The 21,953-nt window shown below is 48.2% G+C and overlaps 1 protein-coding gene across 2 annotated transcripts in view; it reads right to left on the reverse strand.

The window, feature by feature from the left end:
- Positions 1-423: 423 nt before the first annotated feature.
- Positions 424-21,953, reverse strand: part of ZBTB16 (zinc finger and BTB domain containing 16) — a 145,479-nt gene continuing 123,949 nt past the window's right edge. For both annotated transcript variants that reach the window (XM_070765599.1, XM_070765598.1), the window contains exons 5-7: positions 12,964-13,134; positions 9,637-9,804; positions 424-7,748 (exon numbers count right to left, since the gene is read on the reverse strand). In XM_070765599.1, the coding sequence (XP_070621700.1) occupies positions 7,519-7,748; positions 9,637-9,804; positions 12,964-13,134 (569 nt within the window). In that variant the 3' untranslated portion in view covers positions 424-7,518. The remainder of the gene's footprint in view (positions 7,749-9,636; positions 9,805-12,963; positions 13,135-21,953) is intronic.

Here is a 21,953-nt window from a genome sequence, read left to right on the forward strand (position 1 = left end):
TGGGCTATTCTTCGGTGCAAAACCCCCCTACTCCCTGCGGCAAAAAATTAGCACATTCACAGGGGTCATGCGCCACCCCCCAAACATTGCTCCATGTGTCCCCCCCAGGGGGGGCGCCCCATTATTTGAGAAACACCGTAAAACCACAGTTGTGACTCAGTGTGGTCTATGAAGCCAGTTTTTCTTTCTCCCAGTGGCCAATCCTGGATGGTGATGGTGGTGATGATGATTATTTATTTATTTGTCAAACAATATGTATTATAGTACATATGAACATAACATGACGAAAGTAGAACTTATTCTTTTTTGGCAAAGGGAGGTGAGGATAAAATCAATTCAGTTCAAGGCCCATCATAAATTGACGTCACCATCCCAGCTGCGAAAACGGCAAAGAATAAAAGACACGAAGGAGCCACCAACATCGACGACTGAATCAACTTTATTGTGTGTTTTTTTTTAAATTCCTAACTGCAGATTCAAGATATACAACTGAACATTGCTATTTTCCTTATGAGACTTATAAATAAAAATACAAAAAATGTCCACTACCAAAAAATTCTACTGTTAGTAGGATGTAAAAAATATTCTCTTTGCTATAGAAGGCACAAACTTCACTTAGTGACAAATGGAGAGAAAAAAAACCTGCAGCAATACATTGGTTTTTTTCGGAGGGGGGGGGGGATTCCTTTTGACGTATTTGCCCCCCACCCCACCCCACCTCTCGCCAGAAAACACGGAAAGTTTACAGAGGACACTGCTGGGATTTACAGAAGAGGTGCAGGAGGAGAGAATGACACCACAACTTTTTTTTGGGGGGGGGGAGTGAAGGTGGGGGAGGAGAACTGATTTATTTCGTAAGTGTGTGTGTGTGTGTGTGTATTTTAACTTAAATGCGTCTAAGACTCTAGAGAGAGCTTATAACCAAGACGCCCAAGCTGCACTGCAAAGGAAGGGACAGAAAAGAACTTTGTACAGGGGAAATATATATATATATATATATACACATAACACAGTATTTGGGAAATCAACTAAATAACAAAAATAATAACAACAATAACTGGCACCTTCTTAAGTCAGGCTTAGCAGGAGGTGCTGAGGTAGACCGAGCCAGGACAGCAATTAAAACACAAGGACTTCTCTTTTAACATGATCAAACTGGCACATTTAACAGCGACAACATGAGGCGATAAGAGATGAAACACAACCAGGGAAGAATAAGCTTTAAATTTGCTTGGTCCAGGAGGCCGCAATCGGTCCTCAGTGCTAATATATAGATACACTGCTCCAAAAAAAGGTAAAGGCAACACTTAAACAACACAATATAACTCCCAAGTCAATCCAACTTCTGTGAAATCAAACCGTCCACTTAGGAAGCAACACTGATGGACAATCCATTTCACCTGCTGTTGTGCACATTCAACTTGGCACAGAACGAAGGATTCAATGAGAATATTTCATTTGTTGAGATCTAGGATGGGTTCTTGGAGTGTTCCCTTTATTTATTTATTTATTTTTGAGCAGTGTATATAGATATATAGATATATACATGAAATCGATGAACATCCATGGAGATGTGGCAGGGCTCCAGAGCCTTCCCCCAAAAGCCCTGCCTCTTTTTCAACACTATGCTCAACCAATACTGAGATGCATGTCAAGAAAATGACAGCCCTGGGCTAAGGGAGGTCATGGTAAGTGGAGAGCGAAGACGTTCAGCCCCTGGTCATCTTTTGCCCCCCCCAGGCCTTGTCTGCAGACCCCAATCCCAGCCTTCCCTGCCAAAAACCCTTGGCATCCATCAACGGAAGGCAGACTCCTTTGGTAGCCTTGAAGAGACTGGAGGGTGGGGCCAGGAAGAAGTGGGTGGGGTCTGGAAGGAAGTGGGTGGGGTCTGGAAAGAAGTGGGTGGGGTCTGGAAAGAAGTGGGCAGGGCAAGGAGAAGAATTCCAGTGGTACCTCTACCTAAGAACGCCTCTACTTACGAACTTTTCTAGATAAGAATCGGGTGTTCAAGATTTTTTTGCTTCTTCTAAAGAACAATTTTCCACTTACAAACCCGACCCTCTGAAACTCTAACCGGAAAAGGCAGGGAGAAGCTTCTGTGGGGCCTCTCTAGGAATTTTCTGGGAGGAAACAGGGCCTGAAAAGGTGGGGAGAAGGCTCTGTGGGGCCTCTCTAGGAATCTCCTGGGAGGAAAGAGAGCCGGAGAAGGCAGAGAGAAGTTTCCATGGGTCCTCTCTAGGAATCTCCTTGGAGGAAACAGGGCCAGAAAAAGTGCGGAGAAGCCTCCGTGGTGCCTCTCTAGGAATTTTCTGGGAGAAAACAGGGCTGGAAAAGGCAGGAAGAAGCCTCCGTGGGGCCTCTCTTGGAATCTCCTGGGTGGAAACAGGGCCTCCACCCTCCCTGTGGTTTCCCCAATCGCACACATTATTTGCTTTTACATTGATTCCTATGGGAAAAATGTCTTCTTTTTACAAACTTTTCTACTTAAGAACCTGGTCACGGAACGCATTAAGTTCGTAAGTAGAGGTACCGCTGTATTTTGGAATGGAAGGGAGACCATTGAAATAGTGTGTGGAAGTTGCCCATTCAGTAGGCTTCGACTCTGCCAACAGAGTAAGGCTGGGCAACTTTAGCACGGGCTGTCTCCCATGCTTGGGTTGTGCAAGTTGTGTTGCTGCGAAGCAGGACACAACTGTGGGGTGGAAGGGGCACAAAGGATGGGGGGACTGGGGTGCAATGGGGCCTGGGCATCCTTTCCTGCACCGCTAGGGGACCCAGGGGCCGGGACCTGCAGGGGGCAGGGGCATCCCATAATTTCACCATCCAAGAATCGAAGACGGGGGCAATGGCCATACCATGACGTCCCTTAGCTAGCAAGTCCCCCACTCACCCAAGGTACCAAATCATTAGTTAAGAAAGCACTGCAGCATTTTATTCCTCTTTTGTTTTTGCACAGAAATCAACACACACACACAAACAAACACACTTTTTTTTTCAGGCACAAAGATTGACCAAAAAAAAAAGAAAAGAGCGCCATTTTTTAATCCAAAGTTGTGTTTTGAGGATCGTACTCTCAAGCCGCCCCAGTCTTGTTTCCCACCACAAAGAAGCCACAAAGTTATATTTCTCCATCGGACGGACACGCACGAAACACACATCGGCAAAAAGGGGGGGGGGATTGTGTACACAATAACCGTACTGCTTTCAGTTTCTGAAAGGTAATCCCAAAGCGACAATTCACAGACAGCCAGGAATATATACTTTGAAAGGGAAGCCAAATCAAACCCACGGGAGGGGTCGGTGGGAGGGGATCCCAGGCTCAGATCGGAAAGGGGAGGGGGCAGAATGGCAGCCTGTGAAGGGGCCAAGGAGGGGACCCCTTTGCCCTCCTCCGAAGCCCCCCAATTCCACCTGGTTTGTGCAGGTCCTGTTTTGTGACTCGCCTTTCCTCCTCCTTGTGGTGCCAAGCACTTTGCCATCACCGGTCAAGCCAGCTTGGATCATGCCATGCCATGATAGAAAGCCAACCATCATTAAAGGGAGGAATGAGGCAAGAGGCCAGCCCACCATTTGCTCCCCCAGACCAGTGGCGTGTCCTTCCCACCCATCCGTCCTCTCCACGGGGGCACGCCGAGAGTCCCACCGGATCCGGCTGGATCCCTTCCCAAGTGTGTTTTGCAAGCTGGGATTCCCCTCCTGAGTCGAGTACCATCTGACATGGCCCACTCTGTACAACAATACTGCATGATTTATTATTTAATACTAGGTTTCCGACGCACACCGGGAGACGCAAACATATCCCTGTTCACATTTACAGAGGGAAGGAGTGGGACCACATCCTGCTCGACACACGGAGACTAACAGAGGTTACAAAAATATCACACTTTTGAAATAATTTATCAGTCCAACACTTTTAGCTCGGGGAGGGGTGGGGAAGAGAGAGGAAGACCCCTCACACGCCTCCCCCTCCCCACTTTGTAAAAAGACGACACCCAACACGGGTTGGGGGCTCCATCGGAAGGGCTGGGGGCAGTTGCCGCCTCCGACAAATGTCACACTGGTACTGCATATTGTTCATTAAAAGATCTGCTTTGAATGCTGTCATTTCTCTCTCTCTCTTTTCACATTATAAACAAAACTCTACTTAACTATTCACATATTCAAGTGTAACTGGTTTATTTATTTATTTTTCTTTCCTTTTACCAAATTGCTAAAAGTTTCGCTAAATTTTCAGCTCTCTGAACTTACGACGACATAGAGTCTCTTTTTATCCCTTTTTTCTCTCCCCCCCACCCAATTTTTAAGGCCTTCAGTATCTTCCAACATGGAGGAAAGATCAGGGTCAGATTTTAGGAGGGAAAGTGTGCGGAGCAACGGGACAGAGATTAATCCGCTTAAAATTCTTCCATCTACACCAGCGATTCTCCATCGTGAACACTTTAAACTGCATGCGTTTCAGTTCCCAGAATTCCCTAGCCAGCATGAGGAATTCTGGGAGTTGGAGTCCATGTCACTTGAGTGGTTGAGAAACATGGATCCTGCACTTCCTTGGCTGAACTTTCCCCCCATGTATAAAAGCAGCTAAATTACAAAATAAAATGTACAATTGTCAATATAAAGCATGAGATGAAGTGAAAATTTACAAAGCCACCCGCCCACAAATATTGCAAAAAACTGTGCTTTTTTTTAACTGCCAAAAAAGGAGAAGAAACTTAACAATAACAACATCAACTTAAAAAGAGGTAGCTTTTCAAGATCATCTCTGAACCACGTCAGGCTGGATCGTAAAAACAACAAACACCAATTTTGGTAGTAACAACAATAATAATAATAATACACAATCAAGGCGAAACAAGGCAGCTGGCGTTGGAGAGCAACGTCCAAGGGGTTTTGTCGGCTGTGTTTTGGACATGGGTGCAAAGACTCCTTTCCAGCCTGGTGGCCTTTTCAGCAATGAAACCCCCACCCAACTCCTCCCCGCAGAAAGCCAACTCAAAAAAGCTCATGAGGTCACAAGAAACCGAGGTCATTTCAAGTACAATGTGCGAAAATGAGAAACATCATTGAAACGAAAGCAAAGACACAACATAGGATGGAGGGCAGCTGCATTCCCCTCTGGCCACAGAGGTCTGGACAGGAAGGGCCTCCAGAGAAATCTCCATGGGATGGTGCTCAATAGGGGAGGGGGCAAGAGAGAAGAGAAAGACCCTTGGCCCTGGGCTGAAGGCACCAAGGGTCGAGATGGAGAAGCGAGGGAACCTCAAGCCATTGGCCAGGGCATCAAGAGGAAAGAGGGACACCTTTCCTAGCTCAGATGGGCACCCCAGGACAAGGACATTGAGGGATGGAGACATGTCAAAATCTAAATTGGATTGGATTTGGATTGCACTTAAATCAAGAACATGTAGTCTACCCAACAGGTGTTCTCCCAGGCCTCTATTCCTTCCTTCCTTCCCTTATTTCCTTCCTCCAAATTGCAATTTGGTGGCTATTTGGGGGGAAAACTCTGGAAGCTACCCCTAACCTAAGGTTCTGGAGGGGAGAGGAGGGACCCCAACTTTCACAACATCCCTGGACAGAAAGAAGGATGAGCTGGAAGAGGCAATCCCCCCATCAAGGGGGAAGCAATGCCCCCCACCAACCAAGAGATAGGCCTATAATAAGAACTGTCCGTTCTCTTGGCGATGTTGTTCTGTGCAAAGCAGAAAGAGAAGATCCACCCTAGAATAAAATATTGGGGACATGAAGATTTGGTGATGGTTGCAAGTGGACATGTAGGACAAATAGCCTCTCAAATAAGCCCAGGTAGGGCGGCCAGGAGACACACCTGCCCAGAGACAGCATTAGCTCCTCCATCTCTGGGAATTGGTCTTCCACCCTTCCGAGAAGAGGAATTGGCATTTCTATTGGAGTCTCAACTTTGGGTCAGACCTACCTGGACAATTTATCTGGCTACAAATGATGCCCAATGAGAAGAAAAGGCACAAGGCTGGATCCACCCATCCCCACCATTTGCTAGGCAGAGATGAAGGGATCAGGCCCGAGCAAAAGGAAGGTCCCAGCTGGACCTTGGACAGCTCCATGGAGCAAGGAGGCCGTTCCATGTACAGAAGTCAAGACTGCCAGGGAGGCTTCCATGCTGCACCCTCAACACACCTCAATCGGCTACCGGTGCTAGGAGTCTTTGGGCCATCCTCATGAGTAACTGAAGCCATGTCTAGGTTGGCTTCCATCCGCTAATGGTCAGGCTTACATGAAGTTGACTTCAATGGTCTTGTTACAGAGGAGGGAGTGGGACTGCGGCTGTTGACTAGGAGAAAGCACATCCCTCTTACCCCCATGGAAGTCAACGGGGGAGGGCTTGAGAAGAGGGCCTCCACAGAGCTTCCCAAAGCCTCAGAGGGGCAGATCCTTGGGGGAAGTCTCTCTAGCAGCCGCTGGGTTTCCCCTAAGCCTTGTCATCTGGATTCCTCTTGTGCTCGGACACGATTGGCCGTCCAAGCTAGCAAATGTGCAAACATTCACTGCCTCTCTCCTCCTCATCCCTCTCTCTCCTTCTCACTTTAAAAATAAATAAATAAAAACAAATGCATAGAATGGTCTTTGGTCAGAAGAAAGGGTCGCGGCTCCCAGGGAATAACCGGAGGCCAATTCAGAGCACATCTGGGGAGGAGGGGGTGTCTCGTTCTTTTGGGGCAGCAACCCCTCAACATTGGAGCTGCCAAGGCCCAAACGTGATCGGTTGAATCAATGAGTAAAGGGTTGGCGCTGGGGGGTCCTAATGCTCTCCCTTAGTAGACTCCCTGCCCTTCCTTGATCTTCTCAAGTAGCTGCCAGGAGGGATGTAGGATGTCCCAAGGCAGATGTTACCTTCCCCACAGCTGGGGCATCGCAGATATCTGTGGCTATTCTGCTCCCTAACATTTCCATCTCTCCCAACCAAACATGGCCTTGAATGTGGCAGCTACATCACCCTCTCAAAGGAACCCATGAGGACAGTGTGTGTATGTGTGTTTGTGTGTGTGTAAATGTGGGGAATCAGCTGGATGCCTATGTGTAAAACTGCACCCAGCTCTTGATGTGACTTCCAGGAGGATCTTGGGTACATTAGGGATCCGCACTGGAGCAAACTCAATGGAACCTAGTAGAGATTCCATGTGATGCTACAATTCCAAGGATCCTTGGGAAACCGAGGCAGCAGTTCAGGGGGTTGATTGGATCTCAGCTTACACCCCGACAGAGAGAAATTAGCCATCCCGCCCCCCAAGGAGCAACAGAAGACGCCTGGAGTTCCCCGAGGGAGTCCACAGCTGGCCAGGGCTGGAGATGGGTCAAGGGGATGCTCCATTGGGGGACTCCCTTTCCCCCTCCCTCCTTTCTCCCTGCCCCACCCACTCCCGGCAACCCTAAGGACCATGGAAAGGGGGGTGGATGGAACCCAACGCAAAATGAGCAAGAAAAGGGGGCGAAAGAAGGCAAAGGGGTCAGGGAGCGATCGAGGGGGTGGATTCTGTCCCGTCAGACGTAGCACAGGTAGAGATAGGTCTTCTCTATCCTCCAGTCGGCCGGGATCTCCTCCGGCTTGTGGCCCTTCATGTGCTTCTGCATGGCGGAAAGGCTGGGGCAGTACTCCAGGCAGATGGTGCACTGGTAGGGGGAGGCTCCGTTGTGGGTCCTGAGATGCTTGATCATGGCGGAGTAATCTCGGGACCGCTGGTGGCAGAGTTTGCACTCAAAGGGCTTCTCGCCTGCAGAGTGGGAGGAGGAGGAGGAGGAGAGGAAGGAGAAATAAGAGAGGGGAGAGAAAGAAGAGGAGGAAGGAGGGGAGAGGGAAGAAGAGGAGGAAGAAGGAAGAGAAAGGAGAGAGGGAAGAGGAGGCGAAGGAGAAGGGGAGGGAGAAATAAGCGAGGGAAGAGAAAGAGGAGGAGGAAGGAGGGAGAGGAGAAGGAGAAAGAAGAGAAGATGGAAGTAAGAGAAGGGGAAACAGAAAGGAGAGAGGAAAGAGCAGAAGGGAAAAGGAGGGGAGAGGAAAGAGAAGGAGAAAGAAGTAAGAGAAAGGAGAGAGGAAACGAAGGAGAAGGAGAAATAAGAGAGGGAAGAGGAGGAGGAGGAGAAAGAAGAGAAGATGGAAGTAAGAGAAGGGGAAACAGAAAGGAGAGAGGAAAGAGCAGAAGGGAAAAGGAGGGAGAGGAGGAGAAGGAGAAAGAAGTAAGAGAAAGGAGAGAGGAAACGAAGGAGAAGGAGAAATAAGAGAGGGAAGAGGAGGAGGAGGAGAAAGAAGAGAAGATGGAAGTAAGAGAAGGGGAGAGGAAAGAAGAGACAGAGGAGAAGAGGAAGGAGAAATAAGCGAGGGAAGAGAAAGAGGAGGAGGAAGGAGGGAAGAGGAGGAAGAAGGAGGGAAGAGGGGAGGAGAAAGAAGAGAAGATGGAAGTAAGAGAAGGGGAAACAGAAAGGAGAGAGGAAAGAGCAGAAGGGGAAAGGAGGGGAGAGGAAAGAGAAGGAGAAAGAAAGAAGAGAAAGGAGACAGGAAAGAGGAGAAGAAGGAGAAGGAGAAATAAGAGAGGGAAGAGGAGGAGGAGGAGAAAGAAGAGAAGATGGAAGTAAGAGAAGGGGAAACAGAAAGGAGAGAGGAAAGAGCAGAAGGGGAAAGGAGGGGAGAGGAAAGAGAAGGAGAAAGAAAGAAGAGAAAGGAGACAGGAAAGAGGAGAAGAAGGAGAAGGAGAAATAAGAGAGGGAAGAGGAGGAGGAGGAGAAAGAAGAGAAGATGGAAGTAAGAGAAGGGGAAACAGAAAGGAGAGAGGAAAGAGCAGAAGGGAAAAGGAGGGAGAGGAGGAGAAGGAGAAAGAAGTAAGAGAAAGGAGAGAGGAAACGAAGGAGAAATAAGAGAGGGAAGAGAAAGAGGAGGAGGAGAAAGAAGAGAAGATGGAAGTAAGAGAAGGGGAGAGGAAAGAAGAGACAGAGGAGAAGAGGAAGGAGAAATAAGCGAGGGAAGAGAAAGAGGAGGAGGAAGGAGGGAAGAGGAGGAAGAAGGAGGGAAGAGGGGAGGAGAAAGAAGAGAAGATGGAAGTAAGAGAAGGGGAGAGGAAAGAAGAGAGGAAAGAGCAGAAGGGAAAAGGAGGGGAGAGGAAAGAGAAGGAGAAAGAAAGAAGAGAAAGGAGACAGGAAAGAGGAGAAGAAGGAGAAGGAGAAATAAGAGAGGGAAGAGAAAGAGAAAAAAGAGGAGGACGGGGGGAAATCATGGGTGGGGGATGTTAAAAGTCATTGCAACAATGGGGGGGACTCTTTTTCCTGCAACCCCCCAGAGCTAGAGAAGTGGCTCTCAGAGTACCTGCGAGCCACCTAATCTCGGCCTTACATGGACTAGTCGGGGGCCAATCCTTGCCCTCCCAGTCCCTCCCAGAGAAGCCCCTCTGGATCCCACCAGCTGCAGCCGAGGTGGGAGAAGGCTGAGGAGGGGGGGGGCTTCGTTCCGTGCAGTAATTAACAGCCTGGCTTCCCCTCCCCGTCAATAGGCCGTCCATGCCCAGGCAGAGCGAATAATGAAGCCGGGAGCAGAAAAAGCAATGTGAATATCGACCCGCCGTTTACAGGAGCTGCAGGCTGCCAGCGCCCAGCGCCCCCACCCTGCCCCCTTACCCGTGTGGACCCTGTAGTGGGTCTCCAGCTGGTGCTTCAGGCTGAACTTCTTCCCGCAGCCGTTGCACTCGTAGGGCTTCTCCCCCGTGTGGATCCGCTTGTGTCCTTTCAAGGTGCTCTCGTCCCGGAAGCAGCTCCCGCAGAATTCGCACTCGTACGGATGGTCGCCTGCAGCCGAGAAGGAGGGAGGCGGGGTCTGGGGTCAGAGGGAAGCCATGGGGGGCCACGAGACCAAGGCCACGCCTGCCCACAAGTGCCCAGGGTTGAAACGGGGGGGGTCTGAGCTCGGTTGTTTTCTCGTAGACGTCTCGTGGCCCAACTAGGTAACGTCACCAGTGCTAGTCACTATGTTACTGATGATGTTGGCTGGTTTGGGTAATGAAAGGTACAAAGGACAAAGTACAGAGTACAAAGGATCTCACAGTCCTCCTTCTCCTTCATCCCCTCCTCCTCCTCCTCTTTTTCCTCCCCCTCCTGCTCTTCTTCTTCTTCCTCCTCTTCCTCCTCCTCCTTCTCTTCCCCTCCTCCCCTTAATCTGTTCTTAATATTGGATTTGTACATTGTGTATTGTGTTGTGAGCCACCCCGAGTCTTCAGAGAGGGGCGGCATACAAATCTAATAAATTATTATTAAATTTATTTTATTATTATTTATTTATTATTTAGATTTGTATGCTGCCCCTCTCCGCAGACTCGGGGTGGCTCACAGCAGGATACAACAATTCATGACAAATCTAAATATAATTTAAGATATTTTTAAAAACCCATTTACTAAGCAAACACACACACAAACATACCATGCATAAATTGTACATGCCCAGGGGAGGTGATTCAGTTCCCCCATGCCTGACGACAAAGGTGGGTTTTAAGGAGTTTACGAAAGGCAGGGAGAGTAGGGGCAGTTCTAATCTCTGGGGGGAGTTGGTTCCAGAGAGTCGGGGCCGCCACAGAGAAGGCTCTTCCTCTGGAGCCTGCCAACCGACATTGTTTAGTTGACGGGACCCAGAGAAGGCCCACTCTGTGGGACCTGATCGGTCGCTGGGATTCGTGCGGCAGAAGACGGTCTTGGAGATATTCTGCTCCAATGCCATGAAGGGCTTTATAGGTCATAACCAACACTTTGAATTGTGACCGGAAATTGATCGGCAGCCAATGCAGACTGCGGAGTGTTGGTGAAACATGGGCATACTTAGATAAGCCCATGACTGCTCTCACAGCTGCATTCTGCACGATCTGAAGTTTCCGATTATTATTATTATGCCAACAGGTTGTGGAACATGGGAAGTTTTCCCCCTTAGGGGTGTTGGCAGTTTTGGTGTCTTCGGCCGCTCTCCATCCCTGCAGCTGCCCAGGAGAAGTCCCCAAGGAATTGTTGAGCCCTTCGAGTTTATTTCTGGGGACGGTTGGTGCGAAGGTCCAGATTCCGGCCCCCAATCGATGTCTCCCTCCCAAACCTCAGCCTTCCTTCTTCGAGGACGGTGGGGCAGAGGGAGGGAGGTGATGGAAGGAGGGGGCAGCATCAGCTCCTTCGCCCTCCCCTCTTTTAAAAAATATTTATTACAGGAGCTGAATGGAAGGACAATAAAGATAGATTGATCACCCCAGACTTTGTTCATGAATATTTAAATATTGCTGATTTGTCTTGTCGGTGTAATTACAACCTTCTCCAAGGCTCGGCAAATGCGACGGCCACAAGTTTATGGTAAAGAATGGCCCCACTGTATTTCACTCGTCCCGCTGCAGATGTGCAGAGCCGCCAAGCGTGTAATGCTGTTCCCATTTCATACATTTTCCTCCGCCGCTGAAAGCTTAAGTCATCCACAATGACCTACGCTTTTTCATTATCCCCGTGTCAGACCCAACTCGTGCCTGAGCATAAATTCTCCCCCTTGTTATAGACTCACAGGCGGCCGCTGCCTCCACTTGCTGCTCGGGCCCAGGAAATTCGGCCCCCTTTCTTCTGCACAGCTGCTTCCCAACCACACCTCCCCAAACACACACAGGTCTTTAGGCACAATGTCTCCTAAATTGGCATCCGTTTCTTCTTCTTCTTCTTCTTCTTCTTCTTCTTCTTCTTCTTCTTCTTCTTCTTCTTCTTCTTCTTCTTCCTCCTCTTCCTCTTCCTCCTCTTCCTCTTCGTCCTCTTCCTCTTGTTCTTCTTCTTCCTCCTCCTCCTCCTCTTCCTTCTTCTTCCTCCTCCTCCTCTTCTTCTTCTTCCTCTTCCTCTTGTTCTTCTTCTTTTTCCTCCTTCTCCTCCTCTTCTTCTTCTTCCTCTTCCTCTTGTTCTTCTTTTTCCTCCTCCTCCTCCTCTTCCTTCTTCTTCTTCTTCTTCTTCCTCTTCCTGTTCTTGTTCTTCCTCTTCTTCTTCTTCCTCCTCCTCCTCTTCATTCTTCTTCTTCCTCTTCCTCTTGTTCTTCTTCTTTTTCCTCCTCCTCTTCCTTCTTCTTCTTCTTCTTCTTCCTCTTCTTGTTCTTCCTCTTCTTCCTCCTCCTCCTCCTCCTCTTCCTTCTTCTTCTTCCTCTTCCTCTTGTTCTTCTTCTTTTTCCTGCTCCTCCTCCTCTTCCTTCTTCTTCTTCTTGTTCTTCCTCTTCTTGTTCTTCCTCTTCTTGTTCTTGTTCTTCTTCCTCTTCTTCCTCTTCTTCTTCCTCTATTTCTTCTTCTTCTTCTTCTTCTTCTTCTCCATCTCCTCCTCCTCCCCCTCTTCCTCCTCCTCCTTCCTTCCCTTTATTTGTCCTCACTTTCTCACCTGTGAGATTTAGGGAGAGCCCCCTCGTCCTAGTATTGTGTGATAGAGAAAATAATTTTTCTCCATCCACCTTTTCTGTCCCATGCCTGATTTTATGCACTTTGATCAAGTCCCCCCTTCAACACCGTCTTTCAAGGCTGAAGAGACCAAGGTGCTGCAACCTAGTTTCAGAAGAGAGGGGCTCCATTTCCTTGATCATTCTCGTTGCCCTTTTTTGCACCTTTTCCAGTTCCATTCTATCCTTCTCAAGGTGCAGGACCAGAACTGCACACAGGACTCCAAGTGGGGCCTCACCATCGATTTGTACGGAGGCAATACAGAAGGCTCTTTCCCTGGGTCCTGCCAGACGGCATTATTTTATCGATGGGACCCGGAGAAGGCCAACTCTGTGGGACCTAATCGGCTCCTGGGATTTGTGCGCCAGAATAATAATAATAATAATAATAATAATAATAATAATAATAATGCACCCCGTGCTCCTCATCAGAGAACTCGATGGTTCCCCCCACCCACCCTCTCCAATCCTGCAGTTTCCCTGTCTGTCACTGTCCGGGCAGGTTTCCCTGACCCCCCCCTGCTTACCTGTGTGTGAGCGTAGGTGCCTCTTGAGGGCCGTGTGGCTGGGGAATGTGCGGTTGCACTCGCTGCAGATGTAGCTCCTCACGCCAGCATGCACCTCCATGTGCTGCTGCAGGGCGCTCTGCGTTTGGAAGCGCTTCCCGCACAGCAGGCAGAAGACAGCCATGTCCGAGCCTGGAGGAAGAAGGAAACGGGAGGTCACCTCCAGAAGAAACACCTGGCCAGGTGGGCAGAAGGTCTGCAAGCCCTAGACAGCCCCGTCTCGGGCTCCTACACCCTAGGTCTGGCACATGGACAACTCCTTGCGAACGGCCAGGGAAAGGGAGACAGTCCTCAACATGTCCATCGGTCCTGAATTCCTCCCTGGGTTGAATAGCAAAGCCAATCAGGAAGACTTTGATAGAAGAAGAAGAAGAAGAAGAAGAAGAAGAAGAAGAAGAAGAAGAAGAAGAAGAAGAAGAAGAAGAAGAAGAAGAAAAAAAAAAGAAGACGAAGAAGAAGAACAAGAACAACAACAAGAAGAACAAGAAGAAGAAGAAGAAGAACAAGAAGAAGAAGAACAAGAAGAAGAACAAGAAGAAGAAGAACAAGAAGAAGAACAAGAAGAAGAAGAACAAGAACAAGAAGAAGAAGAACAAGAAGAAGAACAAGAACAAGAAGAAGAAGAAAAAGAAGAAGAAAAAGAAGAAGAACAACAACAAGAAGAACAAGAAGAAGAAGAACAAGAAGAAGAAGAAGAAGAAGAAGAAGAAGAAGAAGAAGAAGAGGAGGAGGAGGAGGAGGAGGAGGAGGAGGAGAATTATGCAGGGATCTTTGGCAGGTTTTCACAAATGTGTGCAGAGAGTTTCTGCCATTCAAGAACCTGTTCTCTCCATGAAGGGCCTTCTTCACACAATGCAGAAACCGTGGTTGGTTTCCCTCTTGGGAGAAATGAAATTATGCAAACTTGACTCACGAGGGCATTCAGATTTCAGAGTTTTCATCTCTTTAGTTGTCTGTCTCTGTGGCCATCTGTCCGTCCATCCATCCATCCATCCATCCATCCATCCATCCATCCATCTACCCATCCATCTACCCAACCCACCCACCCACTCACCCACTTACCCACTCACCCATCCATCTATCCATCCATCCCCACTTCTTGTCTACCTGCCTACCTGTCTGTTTTGCATCAAGGAACACAAGCAAGTTTTCACCAGACAGAAGAAGACTAGCGTAGCAAAGGTTGCGACTTTTAATATATTGAATTCTATCAAAGGCAACAATCGAAGGAACTTATTAACTAAACATCTCCCGCCCTCTCTCTAATGAAACCTGATTATTATACTAGTTAGGGAGCAAATTAGAACAGAATAATATAAAATGAAATAGGAGGTAAATTAAAGAGAGACGGAAAATAAGAAATTGCGAACATATTCATAGGGTAGATGTGTAATTTCACCATCTGCAATTGAGAAGAAATGGTTTCTCTCTAATGGGCTTCTCACATATCCACAGGCAAACCAGAGATTATTTTGAAAATGTAAAATAAAAAAAAATAACAATAACCACTGCTGGAACAACTTCTGCACTTAACTCCAAAAGAATCAGGACTTTCTTCTCACGTTTCTCCCAAATATTCTGAAAATTTTCTTTCTGGGGATGGGAGGGATGGAAGATCCATTTTGATCTTCACAATTTGGGGGCAAAACGGGACATTTCCGGGGGTCTTCCTGAGCCATAAGAGCAACTTCAGAAGACACTTTTCTCTTTGAAGCATGAAATAAACTCCAGCTCAATTGGGAACATTTCCACAGCTTGGAAAGACGCAATTCTACTTGATTGTTTTCCTTCGGATCTGTCTTCACAAGTGTGTGTCTCAAAGAATCATAGAAGATTGACGGCAGAAAAAGACCTCCTGGTCCATCTAGTCTGCCCTTATACTATCTCCTGTATTTTATCTTAGGATGGATCTATGTTTATCCCAGGCATGGTTAAATTCATGGTGCGCTGCCTTGGAAGAATGAAAGGGGAGGGAAGGGAAGAGAAAATGAGAGGCAATTGGGACCTCATTGGCATGCCAGAAATGAACTGTCCGTCATTATATTTGAAAGGAAACGAGGGAAGGACGAGGGAGCGATGCCAACGGCCTTCATTGCGAAGGCTAAATATGGTTCCGGGGAGAGCGTGGCCCAAGGGGAGGGCTACTTACTACTCTGCAACGGCCTTTCGGTCCGGGAAAGACCCCACAAATATTGGGAATGCATTTCGAATCCAATTCCCATGGCATCTCGTCAAAAGAGCCACGCGGGGTGGTGTTTTTTCTGCCTCGCCAAATGTTTCAGTGGTTCTACACGTCTATTTTCCGCTTCAGAGGTAGAATTTGGGTTTTGAGAGGGGACACTGGGGTGGGCAACCTGAGGAGAGGGAGAAGCGAAGGAAAGGGGTCTCTGTAAACTGCTGAGAGAGGGCTGGGAAGCGGTATATAAGTCTAAATGCTATTGCTGTTGCTATTGCTATGGATGGAATGGAATGGAGGGAGGGAGGGAGGAAAAGAAGGAAAGGAAGGAAGGAAGGAAGGAAGGAAGGAAAAGTAGGAAGGGAGGGAGGAAGGAAGGAAGGAAGGGAGAGAGGGAGGGAGGGAGGATAGGAACCAAGGTCACCACCTTGGTGGTTAGAGTGCAGTACTACAAGCTACTTCTGCCACCAGCTGCCAGCACTTTGGCAGATCAAATCTCACCACCAGCTCAAGGTGGACTCAGCCTTCCATCCTTCCAAGGTGGGTCAAATGAGGACCCAGATTGTTGGGGGCAAGAGGCTGATTCTGTAAACTGCTTAGAGAGGGATGGAAAGCATTGTGAAGCGGTATATAAGTCTAAGTGCTATTGCAAGAAAGAAAGAAAGAAAGAAAGAAAGAAAGAAAGAAAGAAAGAAAGAAAGAAAGAAAGAATAAAGAGACAAAGAGATAGAGATGGAAGGAAGGAAGGAAGGAAGGAAGGAAGGAAGGAAGGAAGGACCCAGATTGGTGGGGGCAAGAGGCTGACTCTCTGTAAACCACTTGGAGAGGGCTGTAAAGCACTGTGAAGCGGTATATAAGTCTAAGTGCTAAATGCCAAATGCTCAATGCACGGAGCTACTTATGAAGCCACACGCACTACAGTTTGCAAGCACAGCTCTTGCCAAGCACAGCTTGGGGATAAATACTTCCTGATGCCGACAAAAGCCCAGATCCTTCCTCTCGCTCTGACACAGCCACGCGCCTCCTCGGGACTCAGTCCAACCCGATGCCAGCAAAGCAGCCTCTCCGTTCACACCTGCGCTGGCTCCCCCCACCCCAATTAGACACAGGAGGGGAGGGGCCCTGCTGGAGCTGGTCCCAGGTGTGTGCACCTCCCCGGCACAAAGCTCTCATTATCTTGCGTGGCAAAGGCCAACTTCATCGCGGAGAGGACCTCTAAATAGAACACAGGCTTTCTTAGGGTGGCAATTTGGGAAGCGGTGGGCATGCAAGTGCCAGGGAGGGGGGTAGAGGAGAAACGTGAGGTCACTGAGCCCCACTTGGTCACCCAAATGTAGGCAACAGCCTCTGAGTTTTGCAGCTTCGTCAAGGCAACGAGAAGGAGGAGCGGAGATACCAAGAATTCAGGCTCCCCATCGATAAACTTTCAACCCAGGGCCCCCAGTTGCTGTCTGACAGAAGAGATGATGGCTCTTGGAATCAGATTAGAATTGGAAGGGACCTTGGAGGTCTTCTAGTCCAACCCCCTGCTCAAGCAGGAGACCAGCGTGGCACAGTGGTTAGAGGGCAGCACTGCAGGCTCCTTCTGCTGACTGCTGGCTGTAGTTCAGCCATTAAAATCTCACTACTGGCTCCAGGTTGACTCAGCCTTACGTCCTTCCGAGGGGGGTCAAATGAGGATCCAGATTGTTGGGGGTGATGGGGTGACTCTGTAAACCCTTAGAGAGGGCTGTGAAACCACTGTGAAGCAGTATAGAAGTCTAAATGCTATTGCTATTCCTTCCCTCCTTCCTTCTTATTCTCTTCTCCTTCCTTCCTTCCTTCCTTCTTATTCTCTTCTCCTTCCCTCCTTCCTTCCTTTCTCTCTTTTTCCTTCCTTCCTTCCTTCCTCTCTCTCTCTTTCCTTCCTTCCTTCTTGTTCTGTTCTCATCCCTTCCCTCCTTCCTTCCTTCTTATTCTCCTCCTTCCTTCCTTCTTATTCTCTTCTCCTTCCCTCCCTACTTCCTTCCTTCCTTTCTCTCTTTTTCCTTCCTTTCTCTCTCTCTCTCTTTCCTTCCTTCTTGTTCTGTTCTCCTTCCTTCCTTCCTTCCTTCTTATTCTCCTCCTTCCTTCCTTCCTTCTTATTCTCTTCTCCTTCCCTCCCTCCTTCCTTCCTTCCTTTCTCTCTTTTTCCTTCCTTCCTTTCTCTCTCTCTCTTTCCTTCCTTCCTTCTTGTTCTGTTCTCATTCCTTCCCTCCTTCCTTCCTTCTTATTCTCCTCCTTCCTTCCTTCTTATTCTCTTCTCCTTCCCTCCCTCCTTCCTTCCTTCCTTTCTCTCTTTTTCCTTCCTTCCTTTCTCTCTCTCTCTCTCTCTTTCCTTCCTTCCTTCTTGTTCTGTTCTCATTCCTTCCTTCCTTCCTCCCTCCCTCCCTCCCCTCCTGTTCAAATCTCACCACTGGCTCACGGTTGACTCAGCCTCCCATCCTTCTGATGGGCCTTTAGTCCAAACACACAGCTGGCTCCTCCTCCGCTACTCAAACAACATTCCCTTCTAGCCCTGATAATGTTCCCAAGTTGGGCAAGGAAAGGCCCACAAGAGAACCCCCAAGCTCAGGGCGCATTAAGCAACCCACAGATTTCAGATTTGGGTGGCCAAAAGGGCAGGAACTACTTTCAACTCTTCCTGCAAGAACCTCTGCCCTTCCTCCCTGTGAAAAGCCTGTGAAAAGTGCAGCTCCTGACTGCACCTGTTGGTTTGCAGATGCTCTGCTCCAGTGTGTGTGTTTGTGTGTGTGTGTGTGTTTGTGTGTGAGAGAGAGCAGGAATGATTCCCTCCCTCCCAGTGACAGGCAAAGACCCTGCCTGGCGATGAATTAATGAGGCAAAGACTGAAAAACAGTCTTTAAGAGAAGCCAGCGCTCTTGACGTGGGCCAGAATCCCTCTTATCTTCTTCCCGCCTGGAGAGGGGGGAGAGAGGAGGCAGACCCCTCCCCTCTGGCTCCCCAGCCCCACACGCAGCCTGGCCCAACCCTGCCGCCACTTCTACCAACAAAAGGGGAGAGGGGAGGGAGAAGGAGCACCCACAAAGAGTAAATCCTCCAAAGTATGCCGGCCTTGGGGGCTGTCACTTTCAACATGTCAGCAGGGCCGGGGGGCAAAGGTCAGGGGTCCGAGGGCCTGAGCACCTCGGCCAGCTGTGGCCAAGCAGGCAGGACGCCTGACCAGAGGGCTCTCCCGTAAGTTGCACCCGCTGAGCCTGAGAGAAAGGTGGCCAGCGGGAGAGGAAGACCGGACAATGAGGCTGGGCCGGTGCGCAGGGCTGGAACAAATCCGCAGAGGCACCCCCGGACCCTCCTTTGGGGAACTAATTGGGCCCCGAGGATGGGGAGGGGGCAGGGGGAAGCACCGGGCGTGCTGAACCTGCATCTACAGCCGTTGCCGAATGCAGAAGAGGATTTCAACCCCATGGAATAGAAAGTGTGGGCACCACTTGAGGCCATCCAGCCTGGTCTTCAGGAGAGCAGCCGATTCCCCCAGATCTATTCCCAAGAGGCAGGGATCCTGTCTTGGCGGGGATGGACCACCCCCCTTTTTGTCTGGGGGGCTGAGGCAGCAAGGTGTCCAGCTGGCGCCCACCACCATCCATATCTCTTTTCCTCTATTCTTCATTGACATCTTCTATTCTCATATCTTTTCTTGGATGCTTGGCTGCATAGCTAGAGGTATCACAAGCAGGAAGAGGGAGATTGTGATCCCCTTATATAGAGCGCTGGTGAGACCCCATTTGGAATAATACTGTGTTCAGTTCTGGAGACCTCACCTACAAAAAGAGATTGATCAAATTGAGCGGGTCCAAAGTCAGGCTACAAGAATGGTGGAAGGTCTTAAGCATAAAACCTATCAGGAAAGACTTCATGAACTCAATCTGTAGAGTCTGGAAGACAGAAGGAAAAGGGGGGACATGATCGAAACATTTAAATATGTGAAAGGGTGAAATAAGGTTCAGGAGGGAAGTGTTTCTAATAGGAAAGTGAACACAAGAACAAGGGGACACAATCTGAAGTTAGTTGGGGGAAAGATCAAAAGCAACGTGAGAAAATATTATTTCACTGAAAGAGTGGTAGATCCTTGGAACAAACTTCCAGCAGACATGGTTGGTAAATCCACAGAATTTAAACATGCATTATAAGATAAAACACAGGAAATAGTATAAGGGCAGACTAGATGGACCAGGAGGTCTTTTCCTGCCGTCAGTCTTCTATGTTTCTATGTTTCTATCCTCTCCCTGATATTTACTACTACAGTACTGTACATGTTTTTATTCTCTTTAACTTTCAATTTTGCATTGGACAAAATAAATAAATAAATAAATAAATAAAATAAGAGAGGAAGGGCAGCGTCCATTCTCCACCGTTTCCTTGTGGCCAACTTTGGCAGATGTTCACCCCAGAGAGAGAGGGAGAGAGAGAGAGCCTGGGGGGGGGGGGGGCTGGCTGGCACGGGGCCAGGAAATAAAGAGCCTTTTCGGGAGCCAAATCCCCGTGCGGAGGTGAGGTGGGGGCTCGACCCTGTTCGTGGCGACTGCCAAGGCTGCTTGTCTGGTCCTTGGCAGCCTTGCCAACTGCTGGCACAACAGCCTTCGCACCATTGTTCCTTGCCCACCCCCTCCGGGCCAGGCAAGACGTTCAACCTGCCACGTGGCCAAAGGGGAAGGGGGGGGGCACAGAAATGCTAATTCCCATGGCCAGATCTATAATTTTAAAGAAAAAAAGACCCCTCCCTCTAAAAGGCATTCATTGCAGACTTGGGAGTCAGCGGCAAAAGTGCCCTGGCCGTTTTTTTTGTGTTTCTACCTTTTGTTTAATCGTGACGTTCTCGAGGCCTTTGTCCTTCCTTTCCATAGACTTTCTTCGGCTCCTTGAATTCACTGAAGTTTGTGGTGCTGAGATTGTTTTTAAATTAAATTAAATTAAATTTATTTGACTTCTAGGCCACCCAATCCCATGGGACTCAGGGCAGCTTGGAGCAATAAAAATAATAAAATTATTTTTATTAAAATTATATTATTATTATTATTATTATTATTATTATTATTATTATTATTAGTCTTCGGAGAGGGGCGGCATACAAATCTAATAAATAAATGAATGAATGAATGAATGAATGAATGAATGAATGAATGAATAATATATTAGATTTGTATGCCGCCCCTCTCTGAATACTCGGGGCGGCATTATTATTATTATTATTATAACTATTATATAGTTTATGCATGGTATGTTTGTGTGTATGTCTTGCTTTTTAAATAAGGGGGGTTTAGATATTTTAAATATTAGATTTGTTATACATTGTTTTTATTATTGCTGTAAGCTGCCCCAAGTCTATGGAGAGGGGTGACATACAAATCTAATAAATAAATAAATGAATGAATGAATGAATGAATGAATAAATAAATAAATAAATAAAAAATAAATAATAGACCCTACACTACTTCAGACAGATGGTTATCCAACATCTTCTTTAAAATTTCCAGTGTTGGGGCATTCAGAACTTCTGGAGGGGAGCTGTTCCACGGATTAATTGTTTTGACTGTCAGGAAATTTCTCCTTAGTTCTCGGTTGCTTCTCTTCTTGATTAGTTTCTACCCATTGCTTCTTCCTTCCTTCCGTCCTTCCTTCCGTCCTTCCTTCCTTCCTTCCTTCCGTCCTTCCTTCTGTCCTTCCTTCCTTCCGTCCATCCTTCCTTCCGTCCTTCCTTCCTTCCTTCCGTCCTTCCTTCCATCCTTCCTTCCTTCCTTCCTTCTGTCCTTCCTTCCTTCCTTCCGTCCTTCCTTCCTTCTGTCCGTCCTTCCTTCCGTCCTTCCTTCCGTCCTTCCTTCCTTCCGTCCGTCCTTCCTTCCTTCCGTCCTTCCTTCCTTCCTTCCGTCCTTCCTTCCTTCCGTCCTTCCTTCCTTCCGTCCTTCCTTCCTTCCGTCCTTCCTTCCGTCCTTCCTTCCTTCCGTCCTTCCTTCCTTCCTTCCTTCCTTCCGTCCGTCCTTCCGTCCTTCCTTCCTTCCTTCCTTCCGTCCTTCCTTCCTTCCGTCCGTCCTTCCTTCCTTCCGTCCTTCCTTCCTTCCTTCCGTCCTTCCTTCCTTCCTTCCTTCCTTCCTTCCTTCCTTCCTTCCTTCCGTCCGTCCGTCCTTCCTTCCTTGCAGGCCATTGGGACCCACCCTCTGCCCAAGCAGGAAATCCTACATCTCCCCAGCCAAATAATGTTTCTATTTGACTAGTATCATGTAAACAAATAGTATATCTTTGTATACCACCAATAGGGACTTGACTAAACAAACAACCAACCCTTTTCCCATCGCTTGTCCTGTGCAGAACTGGACAAAAATGGAAGATTTCTGAAAACAACAAATCCTCCTTGTTTTGAAAACGCATTTTGATATTGGAACAGACATTCGGGCAAAGCAAAGCAAGGAAAATGGGGAGAGGTCCCCCCCCAAATAACATCCTGCCCCCCCACAAGGCATGTTTTGGGGGTGGGGAGAGATGAAAGGAGATGCAATCCCAGAAATGGGGAAGGGGCCGACTCTTTCAGGGGCTTGACAATTTCATGTTGTTTTTCCCCCTCCCTTTTTTCCCTTCTCCAGAAGATGATTACAAATTTAGAGCATTTAAATGCTTTTTACTGTCAACAATTAAAACCGGGAGAATATGGATGGGGGAAAAGCATCGCGGCCATTCATTTCCACGGTAACGGCGCTATCAGAAAACACCAAGGGGCCTCGGCAGGACTGTACGGCACACAATA

Source organism: Erythrolamprus reginae, chromosome 12 (genome assembly GCF_031021105.1).
Source record: "Erythrolamprus reginae isolate rEryReg1 chromosome 12, rEryReg1.hap1, whole genome shotgun sequence".
NCBI lineage: Eukaryota > Metazoa > Chordata > Lepidosauria > Squamata > Dipsadidae > Erythrolamprus > Erythrolamprus reginae.